The 12,812-nt window shown below is 46.0% G+C and overlaps 1 protein-coding gene across 2 annotated transcripts in view; it reads left to right on the forward strand.

The window, feature by feature from the left end:
- Positions 1-8,784: 8,784 nt before the first annotated feature.
- The window catches only part of SLC44A2 (solute carrier family 44 member 2 (CTL2 blood group)), a 28,970-nt gene continuing 24,942 nt past the window's right edge, over positions 8,785-12,812 (forward strand). For both annotated transcript variants that reach the window (XM_032958544.2, XM_032958546.2), the window contains exon 1: positions 8,785-9,083. In XM_032958544.2, the coding sequence (XP_032814435.1) occupies positions 9,053-9,083 (31 nt within the window). In that variant the 5' untranslated portion in view covers positions 8,785-9,052. The remainder of the gene's footprint in view (positions 9,084-12,812) is intronic.

Below are 12,812 nucleotides of genomic sequence, written 5' to 3' on the forward strand. Positions count from 1 at the left end.
CAGCATTTCGCTTGGGTGATCATCTCTACCTGGTGCCTTTCCTGGTCTCAGACTCTGGATCACCTTCAGTACTTCCTCAACAGATGGCACCTCAGCCAGCCACTCAAAGGGGGTGACTTCTTCCAATATTTGAGGCACTGCAGCCTCAGCAGGGTCATCCCCACTTTGTGCCACGTTGTTTTCCTCGCTGAGGGATTTCCCTCCCCCAGGACCTCACAGAAATGCGCAGCAAATCTGCAAACCTGTTCCTGGGGGTCAGGGATTGGATCGCCGTTTTTTCCCCTAATGATGGTAATAGGTGTGGTGCTGCAGGTTACTTTTTTGATGGAGTTAAAAAGAGATTTGTGATCGCGGGCCACTGAGGCAGACTCCATCTCCTCAGTAACCCGCGACCACCACCCATCCTTGCAGCGCCTCACGGCTCTCCGAACCTCCAAGCGAAGGCTGCGGTAAGCCTCCTCATTCTCTGACGTGGGATTCTGTAGCCGATGACAGTGGGCCTGTCGCTTTTTCTCAACCATCCTGAACACCTCCTCTGTCAGCCAGGGTGTCTCTGGGGCGGTCTGGACCGCGTACCCAAAGCAGCCATTGCAGCTGCATGCTTCACAGTCCTAAACCTCGCCCATTTACCCTCGACATCAGGAGGAGTGGCGGACGATGCCAACCCCAACTGCAAGCGATGATGAAATTCTCGCTTGCAACTTTCATCAGATAACTGAGACCAGGCCACTTTAGTTTGGAATGATGAACGCCGTGTATGTTCTGTTTTTTTGTGCATTTATGTGCGCGCGCGCGTGTGTGACGTGTGTGTGTGTTACGCGTGTTGCTGTTCTTGTTGTGGGGAGCTGTGGTGTAGCGCTTAGCGCGCTGCGCTACGAACCTGTAGATCCAAGTTCGATACCTGCTCGCGACCAACACCGGTGATGATTATCTGAACCGGTCCTGGGCCTCCCCTAGGTCGACTCAGCCTCAAATGAGCACTTGGTGCGGTGTGTAAACATCGCCACAAGGGAGTCAAAGAAAGCCGGGCGTGGTGTTGGCCACCCACCCCCTCGTGTGCCGTGCCGGCCTTTATAGGTGCTGGCTAACAGCACTTGCCCCAAAAGTCTGTTTAGGCTATACGGGGGATCTTTGTCTTTGCTGTTAGGGAGCGCCACCATGAGTAGGACCGCAGCGCATTGCACAATATAGGACCACGGCGCCCCGAGTTCGATTCCCGGCCACTGACAACTTGGGATGTGATTACACTGTTTAGCACGATTTGTGTCCCTGGGTACTAAGTGTTCTTTTTTTAATTGCTTTCGTGACTGCAGGAATTCATACTCTTTGGGTCTTTCGGCTAAGTCACATGGATAGAAAAATAATTTTAAAAATCACGACGTTTCGATCGCAACACAAGGTGAAAAAATAAAATAAAATATGTTTTCACCTGAGGACGATTGCTTGTGTTGCGATCGGAACTTCGCTATTTTTTTATATTTTTTCTAGCAACGTGACTTTACCGAAAGACCCAAAGAGTAATCAGAATATTTATTTGAACTGGAGGATTCCGATGACGTTTCAAGTGCAATGTCTGTTATCTTGCCCAGGCACTAAGCCGTTGGTTCAATTGAAATAAGGCTGCAATGAAAAGCAAAGAGCTGCCTCTTTTGCCGTGGTCGAGAGGGCGCATATATAATTGACATCACATAACGGCTTTCTGTGCTGAAGCGGCTACAACTATCGGCTGTGTTGTGGCCGAAACGTCGTGAGAATTTTAGTGTTATTTTATTTTATAAATTTATTATTTTATTCTCATTCTACGTGACTTTACCGAAAGAACCAAAGAAGATAAATCCTTGCAGTCACGAAAGCTTTAAATCGAAATTTAACCGCCTCTACGGGGAGGGATTCCACACAACCTTAAGATCATTCAACAGACTCCGGGATAAGAAGGCTCAACTAATCGAGTCTCTCACCTTTCTGAAGAGATGCCGCGACTCTAAGGTAATACCAACCGCATTTACACTAACCTCTGCTGCTGCAACTTCTCTCAATGCAAAACGAATTCTAGCTAGAACTAGCTTCGCTCTTATCTCGGAAAAATCAGACTTACACGCACCGAACTCGATCAGTTAGACAAGACACTCTACAAATCACACTTAACATTGACAGCAACAATGTCTACATCGGATTGGGAACATGTAGACAATATGACTACCTCTTCGGCTGCCACTATGTCGACCAAATGTAGGGACAATTTGATTTCCAAATTCAATCACCTCTCCAACAAAAAATGGGATCCACACACCGAAAAGATAGACGTCAACAAAGTCGTAATTAATCGCAGTAACAGTTCCATTTCTGATGGTCTGAAATCCGTTTTAGCTCAAGGTCTAAACTTTGCTGTCACACCGAGACACATACCGGTTAATGATATCATTGCCCATGTCGACGTTGCACTCAAGGGCTTGAGTCACATCTCTGCAGACGTAGCAAGATCTGAAATCGCTGCAACCCTCAAAAACGCCAAGTTGCCACCCAGCAACATCAGCAAAGATGAACGCTTTGAATTATCTCAATTAAAAAAGAGAGATGATATTGTCGTTCTCTCAGCCGACAAGGGCAATGCCACTGTCATCATGGACAAAACAGAATATAACAACAGAATTCAAGAACTACTCAACGATGGCAGCTATACAAAAATAAAAAGAGATCCCACCAACAGCCTGGTTACCAAAACGAACAAAATCATCTCTGATTCAACAGCATTAATTGATCAGACCAAACAGTTCTCGTTGAAACCCTCTGCTGCCAGACCACCAAGATTATATGGCCTTCCAAAGATACACAAAGAAGATACACCCCTTCGTCCCATCGTCTCTACTATCAACTCCCCCACCTATAAACTGGCACGTTTTCTTGCTGATATACTGCGACCTTTCACTGGAAAAACGACCTCTGCGGTACTAAATTCTACTCACCTGGTATCGACAATCAAAGTCATTTCCCTGTCCCCAGACGACCTGCTTGTCAGTTTTGATGTGGTGTCCTTGTTCACCAAAGTCCCGGTACCTGACACCATTGCTATCATTGAAGACCTGGTTCATCAAGGACTGCATACTGATGTACCCCCCTGGTGAGACATTGCTTAACCAACACATACTTCACCTGGAATGGAACTTTCTACAAACAAACTGAGGGCACCCCAATGGGCTCCCCCCTATCTCCGGTTGTAGCCAATGTATTCATGGAAACATTTGAAACTGACGCCATCCAGACTGCCACTCTAAGCCCGACCTTATGGAAGAGGTACGTGGATGACACCTTTGTCATCTGGCCACATGGCCAGCCTGCTCTAGACCAATTCCGCGACCACATCAATTCCATACACCCAGCCATCAGATTTACCATGGAGGTCGAAAAAGATGGCAAACGACCCCTTTTGGATGTCTTAATTAAAAGGAGACATGATGGTTCAATGAGCCACTCTGTCTACAGGAAAGCTACCCATACAGATGCTTACTTGAAACCGGATTCCCACCACCGTCCATCCCAGAAGAACTCCCTCATCAAGACTCTATACCATAGAGCCCAATGCATTTCCGACCAGGAACACATTACCAGTGAACTCAAGCACGTACACCAGGCTCTCAGGGCTAATGGTCACTCCGACTACACAATCCGCAAAGCCATCACTCCAGTCATGAAGAAGGATCCTCTTGTGGAGCCACTCAAAACCATCACCTTACCCTACATTGCAGGGGTCACTAAAAATATCTCCAAAATCCTGAATAAACACAAGATCCAGGTCCGATTCAACACAGTACATAAAATCCGTGATCTGGTTCCATCTGTAAAAGATGCTGTTCCAGACATACAGTACCCTGGCGTTTACAAACTAAAGTGCCTCTGTGGTACTAGCTACATTGGAGAAACCAAACGACATATCTCGGACCGCATCCGCGAACATAAAGCAGACTTGAAACACGGTAGAACGAACTCCTCTGCCGTGGCGGATCATTGTTATAATTCAGTGGGCTCACATGACATTGACTTCTCCAAGACGGAGGTTCTTTGCAAACCAACCGGCTACCATGAGAGATTCGTTCATGAGGCCATTCACATATACAAGCACAGAGACAATTTCACCCGAGAAGATGGTTTCTGGCTTAGTAACCATTGGAAAGATGTTTTAAACCATTTCCGTTCTTAATTAATTGTATTTTACGATGACCTTCAGACCGCAGCTCTTTCGCTGGTATTGACTCTTAATACCTTTCACACCACGGTTAATGGTATGGTTTACAACATGGAGTATAACAGCGCCTCGCAGCTGTCTCTCTCCCCCTCCTCCGTTCCGACCATGGATGAACTCGTCCGTCTGAACGGGGCTCGTAGCTATCCGTGGTGCTAAAGTTGAGGGTAAGAATCCACCCATTTTTTCGCCATATAGCATTGTGATATATAACGACTTATGACAGTTTAACACGTAGGCTTTCGCGACCAATATTATTCATAATAAAGGTTTTTGGGTTAGATCGCGTTTATTTATAAATGTGTCGTAACCCTCCACCACCCGACACGGCCAATCAGCAAAAAAAAGTGTCACGTTGACAATTTATCAGTTACTCCTGAGATATATGGAATTTTTATTGTTTTAACAATCTGGTCGCTTTCAGTAGTATTGCTTTGCGATCGTGATTTGGCATTCAGTGCTCTGTTAATTTGAGCATTATTGTAGCCATTCTGTCGTAGTGCGTCTTTAACGTGTTTAATCTCTCTCACTAGACTCTCACCATCTGACACTGTTTTTGCCCGATGTGCGAGCGTCTTGATAAGAGAGGATTTTTGAGCTGGATGATGATGTGATTCTGCATTCAGATAGGCATCAGTGTGCGTTTGCTTTCTGTAAACGCTGTGTGTTATTTTACTGATAAATTAGCCCGCGTTTTGCAAAAGCAAAACATTACAGTAAGATTTGGTACAGTACACAAAATTCAAAAACTAGTATCTTGCACTAAAGACGCATTACCTAAACTATCAACAGAAGGTGTATATCGGATTAATTGTTCATGTGGCAGCTGCTACATTGGGCAGACGGGACGTAACATCAGTGTAAGACTAAAAGAACATCAGAGAAATATTAAATTATCTCAAACACAACTGTCGGCAGTGGCAGAACATGCTTGTCAACAAGGACACTCAATTGATTTTGACAATGTTGCAGTGGTGTGTAAAACTAATTATTACTGGCAAAGACTAATTAGAGAAGCCATTGAAATTGAGAGGAACAAGAATAACTTTAATCGCTCTGACAGCTACCGGCTTAGTGCGGCCTGGAAGCGTATTATTAAATAATACACATTACATTTTGATTTAAAGAATTACTAATCTACAACTCATTACTAATCATAACCAATGACTGATTACTAATCGATTATATAATTACATTACCCCCCCCTCCGCCTCTAATCACTGCACCTGATGAGTTAAGTGACGACGTCACCCTGCTGCTCTATATAAAACCGGGAGCAAGCGAGGGCTTTACCATTCTGGCGAATTGCCCGATGATGCTGGAAGTATTTACCAGCGAAACGTCGTACTCAAACTGTAAATGTGGATTAACTCTTCAACACACCGGTGGGCTGAAGTAGTGAATTATTTGTCTTTTGTCAACGTGACACTTTTTTTTGCTGATTGGCCGTGTTGGATGGTGGAGGGTTACGACACATTTATAAATAAACGCGATCTAACCCAAAAACCTTTATTATGAATAACGACTTATGGTTGGTAGCTTAGCTGATTGGAGAATATATAGAGTTTATTGATAACATTGAGGTAATTTATATTTTAGTTTTTTATTGGTTTACTATATAGTATTCATTATATAGTGTAGTGCATACCCAGTTACTGTGAATAGCTCAGATGTGTAGGCTTTGACTTTAACATAGCCATTTCTGTGACCAGTCACAAGCTAATCACTCAGCTATTTCAATGCTAAATTCTATGCTAATTCCTTTGTCAAGGGGTGCCTCTGTGGATGTGTATGCTTTGACTTTAACATAGCCATTTCTGCGACCAGTTACAAGCTAATCACTCAGCTATTTCAATGCTAAATTCTATGCTAATTCCTTTGTCAAGGCGCTTTGTTTCTTCTCACACAGCTTAAAGGTCGCGATCTGAGCGTGGCTTTGTTCGCTCCAGCGCTGTCCTCCAGACAGTCTCGTCCCTTCACCTAATGAAGGCCGCTTGTGTTGTAGCCGAAACGTCGTGAGAATATTATTGTGTTATTTTATTTTATCAATTTATTATTTTATTCTCATTCTACGTGACTTTACCGAAAGAACCAAAGAAGATGAATCCTTGCAGTCACGAAAGCTTTAAATCGAAACACACCCTGTTGTTACACACACACCCTGTTGTTACACACACACCCTGTTGTTACACACACACACCCTGTTGTTACACACACACACTGTTGTTACACACACACACTGTTGTTACACACACACCCTGTTGTTACACACACACACACTGTTGTTACAAACACACACCCTGTTGTTACACACACACACACCCTGTTGTTACACACACACACCCTGTTGTTACACCCACACCCTAATGTTACACACACCATGTTGGTACACACACATCCTGTTGTTACACACACACTCACACATACACCCTGTTACACACACCCTGTTGTTACACACACACCCTGTTGTTACACACACACCCTGTTGTTACACACACACCCTGTTGTTACACACACACCCTGTTGTTACAAACACACCTTGTTACACACACACCCTGTTGTTACACACACACCCTGTTGTTGCACACACACCCTGTTGTTACACACACACACACCCTGTTGTTACACACGCAACCTGTTGTTACACACACACCCTGTTGTTACACACACACTGTTGTTACACACACACTGTTGTTACACACACACTGTTGTTACACACACACTGTTGTTACACACACACTGTTGTTACACACACACTGTTGTTACACACACACTGTTGTTATATACACTGTTGTTACACACACACACCCTGTTGTTACACACACACACACTGTTGTTACACACACACCCTGTTGTTACACACACACACACACTGTTGTTACACACACACACACACTGTTGTTACACACACACACACTGTTGTTACACACACACAGTTGTTACACACACACACCCTGTTGTTACACACACACTGTTGTTACACACACTGTTGTTACACACATACACTGTTGTTACATACACATACACTGTTGTTACACACACACCCTGTTGTTACACACACACACTGTTGTTACACACACACACTGTTGTTACACACACACACTGTTGTTACACACACACACAGTTGTTACACACACACACCCTGTTGTTACACACACACACTGTTGTTACACACACACACTGTTGTTACACACACACTGTTGTTACACACACACACTGTTGTTACACACACACACACTGTTGTTACACACACACTGTTGTTACACACACACTGTTGTTACACACACACTGTTGTTACACACACACACACTGTTGTTACACACACACACACTGTTGTTACACACACACACTATTGTTACACACACACACTGTTGTTACACACACACACACTGTTGTTACACACACACACTGTTGTTACACACACACAGTTGTTACACACACACACCCTGTTGTTACACACACACACCCTGTTGTTACACACACACACTGTTGTTACACACACACACTGTTGTTACACACACACACTGTTGTTACACACACACTGTTATTACACACACACTGTTGTTACACACACACTGTTGTTACACACACACTGTTGTTACACACACACTGTTGTTACATACACACACACTGTTGTTACACACACACACACTGTTGTTACACACACACACACTGTTGTTACACACACACACACTGTTGTTACACACACACACTATTGTTACACACACACACACTGTTGTTACACACACACACACTGTTGTTACACACACACACTGTTGTTACACACACACACTGTTGTTACACACACACACAGTTGTTACACACACACACCCTGTTGTTACACACACACACCCTGTTGTTACACACACACACCCTGTTGTTACACACACACACTGTTGTTACACACACACTGTTGTTACACACACACTGTTGTTACACACACACTGTTGTTACACACACACTGTTGTTACACACACACTGTTGTTACACACACACTGTTGTTACACACACACTGTTGTTACACACACACACTGTTGTTACACACACACACTGTTGTTACACACACACACACTGTTGTTACACACACACACACTGTTGTTACACACACACACACTGTTGTTACACACACACACACTGTTGTTACACACACACACACTGTTGTTACACACACACACACTGTTGTTACACACACACACACTGTTGTTACACACACACACACTGTTGTTACACACACACACACTGTTGTTACACACACACACACTGTTGTTACACACACACACTGTTGTTACACACACACACTGTTGTTACACACACACTGTTGTTACACACACACTGTTGTTACACACACACTGTTGTTACACACACACTGTTGTTACACACACACTGTTGTTACACACACACATACACTGCTGCAACCACGTGTCTGGCTACTCGCCTCGGGAAGCGGATTCCCCTACACGGGGGGCGGGGTGGGGAGGAGGGCTTTGGGGATTGACGCAGGGGGGGGGGGATGACGCTGGAGGGGGGGGGGTTGTGACGCGGGGTGTGGGGGAGGGGCTAGGGATACAACCCGCCCCTGCATCATCCGGACTCCACATGCTGAAGTCATCATCAACATCAACACTCACGGCTTCTCTTCACCGTCACCATCATCGCGCCTGTTTCCTTATCGTTATACAGTATTCGCTAATCCACCGTAATCATAACCATCATCAGCCCTGACTCATCATCGGCATCTGCCCAGATTCATCAGCAGCTGCAAAGGAGGCATCATCATCATCAGCACTCGCCGCTGTCGCCGTCCTCGTTCCCGCGATGGCAGCGGATGACGGAGACGCGCTCTACGGTGAGCAGCGGGCTGGGTCGTCGTGGGATCCACGTGGGTCTGGGTGGGTGCTGGTGGGTCCTGTTGGGAACCGAATGGGTCTGGATGGGTTCTGGTGGGATCCACGTGGGTCTGGGTGGGTTCTGGTGGGTCCTGGTGGGAACCAAGACGGTCGGTCTTGATGGGGCTGTTGGGTCATAACGGGTGGTGATTTGTGCTGATGGGTCCTGGTGGGACCTGGTTGGACCAGGTGAACTCTTGCATAGCTCCTCCTTTATAAGTCCCGGTGGCTTGGTGGTCCCTGGCGACGCCCTGCAAGGGTACCCCGTTGTCTAGACCCTTGTCTAGCAGTGCATGGGCCATCATCAGTCAGGATCAATGCACTGCTGGATGAAGGTCTCACCCCCCCCCCCCCCCCCCGGCCTCTGCCACCTCTCAAGAGCCTGCTACGGTTAACAATACATCCCCAGTGCGGTGTTGCACAACACACAAACATTCTACTGATGAGACAATGCACAACACACAAACATTCTACTGATTAGACACTGCACAACACACAAACATTCTACTGATGAGACACTGCACAACACACAAACATTCTACTGATTAGACACTGCACAACACACAAACATTCTACTGATGAGACACTGCACAACATACAAACATTCTACTGATTAGACACTGCACAACACACAAACATTCTACTGATGAGACACTGCACAACACACAAACATTCTACTGATTAGACACTGCACAACACACAAACATTCTACTGATGAGACAATGCACAACACACAAACATTCTACTGATTAGACACTGCACAACACACAAACATTCTACTGATGAGACACTGCACAACACACAAACATTCTACTGATGAGACACTGCACTACACACAAACATTCTACTGATGAGACACTGCACAACACACAAACATTCTACTGATGAGACAATGCACAACACACAAACATTCTACTGATGAGACAATGCACAACACACAAACATTCTACTGATGAGACAATGCACAACACACAAACATTCTACTGATGAGACACTGCACAACACACAAACATTCTACTGATTAGACAATGCACAACACACAAACATTCTACTGATGAGACACTGCACAACACACAAACATTCTACTGATGAGACACTGCACAACACACAAACATTCTACTGATGAGACACTGCACAACACACGAACATTCTACTGATTAGACAATGCACAGCACACAAACATTCTACTGATGAGACAATGCACAACACACAAACATTCTACTGATGAGACACTGCACAACACACAAACATTCTACTGATGAGACACTGCACAACACACAAACATTCTACTGATTAGACACTGCACAACACACAAACATTCTACTGATGAGACACTGCACAACACACAAACATTCTACTGATGAGACACTGCACAACACACAAACATTCTACTGATTAGACACTGCACAACACACAAACATTCTACTGATGAGACACTGCACAACACACAAACATTCTACTGATTAGACAATGCACAACACACAAACATTCTACTGATGAGACACTGCACAACATACAAACATTCTACTGATTAGACAATGCACAACACACAAACATTCTACTGATGAGACACTGCACAACATACAAACATTCTACTGATTAGACAATGCACAACACACAAACATTCTACTGATTAGACAATGCACAACACACAAACATTCTACTGATGAGACACTGCACAACACACAAACATTCTACTGATGAGACACTGCACAACACACAAACATTCTACTGATTAGACTGCACAGCACACAAACATTCTACTGATGAGACAATGCACAACACACAAACATTCTACTGATGAGACACTGCACAACACACAAACATTCTACTGATGAGACACTGCACAACACACAAACATTCTACTGATGAGACAATGCACAACACACAAACATTCTACTGATGAGACAATGCACAACACACAAACATTCTACTGATGAGACACTGCACAACCCACACAAACATTCTACTGATGAGACACTGGAATGTCGATCCTGGTCCAGAGTTTGCTCGTGTTGAACCAATGTTGCTAACATGATGCACTAGGCCGTGTGGCTGATGGATGTGTAAAATGCATGTTGATGTGGAGGGGCTGATATGTGAAGGAGGCGTGATCATGGCTGCTTCTCTGCATTGTGGGGCTGTGCAGTGAGCGCGATTGGTGTCGCATCTGTGTGTACAGTACAGTCGGGAGGCAGGAGGAGGAATCTGCTATCGTCATGTCCCCCGTGATTCAGAGTTGATTTGCTGGGTCAAGTCGCGTGAGCACAACGCCGATGTGTGCCGTGGACCCTCCTCCACCAGAGGCAACAACAGTGTGTAACAACTGTGTGTGTGTAACAACAGGGTGTGTGTGTCACAACAGGGTGCGTGTGTGTAATAATTAAAGTTGTCACGTGAACAAACACACTTTTACTTATTAACCAAGAGTGATCCACATAATTTAATGCCTGCATCGGTAAATGTTTAGACACCTTATGAATCGTAACAATTGTCGCGAAAGCCCGCGTGTTGAACCCTAACCCCAACCCCCAGTGTTGTTCAAGGCAGGAAGCCACGGGAAACCTCGGACTCTTTACAAGAGGGCCCGGCACGGCAACGTCTCGCCAGTCGTTTGTGGTTCAGTCCTGGCCAGCGTTGTCGCACCTGTTGGTGTGTGACAGGGACATATTGCGCAACGTGCCGTGATGGAAGAGATGGCGCCAATCCACTGGTGGATGAGGGGCCACCCCGTGCGACGGGTCGTAGGGAAGTCATTTGACCATACTTCACCACGATGGTCGGTGCACAGTGGTGAATGGGGTTAGTGTGATCTTGACCGGTCCAGATGTGCTGCTTATGTAATTCGCCACAGATTGTTAGCCGTAACCAGGAATTTTATTTGGCATGTTTGTTTCATAACGAAGTGCGCTAACCAATGCGCCACCGCTCCACGTGTGAGTTTGTAAGTTCTTCCGCTGAGCTACAGCGTGAGTCTGTGCGAGTGGATGGCAGTGAGCGTGTGGCCTTCATAGGAGCTCGCTAACAGCACTCGCCCCAACAGTGTGTTGGGGTGGGGGGTGTTTGTGTGGAGTCTGCACGATCCACCCTCATTGTGCATCGGGTCCCTCTGGGTTCTCCGGTTTCCTCCTCGCTTGCGAACCGCGCCCTCCACCCCCACCCCCGCCAACTGCGGCAACTTGGCAGGGCCCTCTTGAAAATGAGTCCCGAGACTCCGTGAGGCTCTACTCGGTAAACAACACAAAACCAATTTGAGATCGTCTCACTGAGTCTCAAGACTCGTGTTGAGGAGGGTCCCGCGACATTGGCATCGGCGGCTCCGCTCGCGAGGGACCGAGAAAAGCCTTCACGCGACTCACGAAGGGCTCCCTCTCGGGATGGGTTCATGGACCCTCTTGCTCTGCCGCTGCTTCCTCGCCATCATCTCCTAGATCAGTTACTTGGGAGGAATCTGTGCGTGATTTCCCAAGCCTTGCAGTTAAAAGCAGGATGGCAGGCGCTCCACATAGCCACCACGCCCCGGCACCCGCAGCGCTCACAAGAGCAGCAGCAGCTGCGTGCCCCCGCCTGTGTTGCTCTGCGGACCCGGCGAACCGGGTTCGATTCCCGCTCACGGCTAACACCGGTGACAATTATCTGAATTGGTTCTGGGCCTCGCCTAGGTCGACCCAGCCTCAAATTAGTACCTG

The sequence above is a fragment of the Petromyzon marinus genome, chromosome 22 (genome assembly GCF_048934315.1).
Source record: "Petromyzon marinus isolate PM22_M1 ecotype Great Lakes invasive population chromosome 22, UKy_Petmar_22M1.pri1.0, whole genome shotgun sequence".
Classification (NCBI taxonomy): domain Eukaryota; kingdom Metazoa; phylum Chordata; class Hyperoartia; order Petromyzontiformes; family Petromyzontidae; genus Petromyzon; species Petromyzon marinus.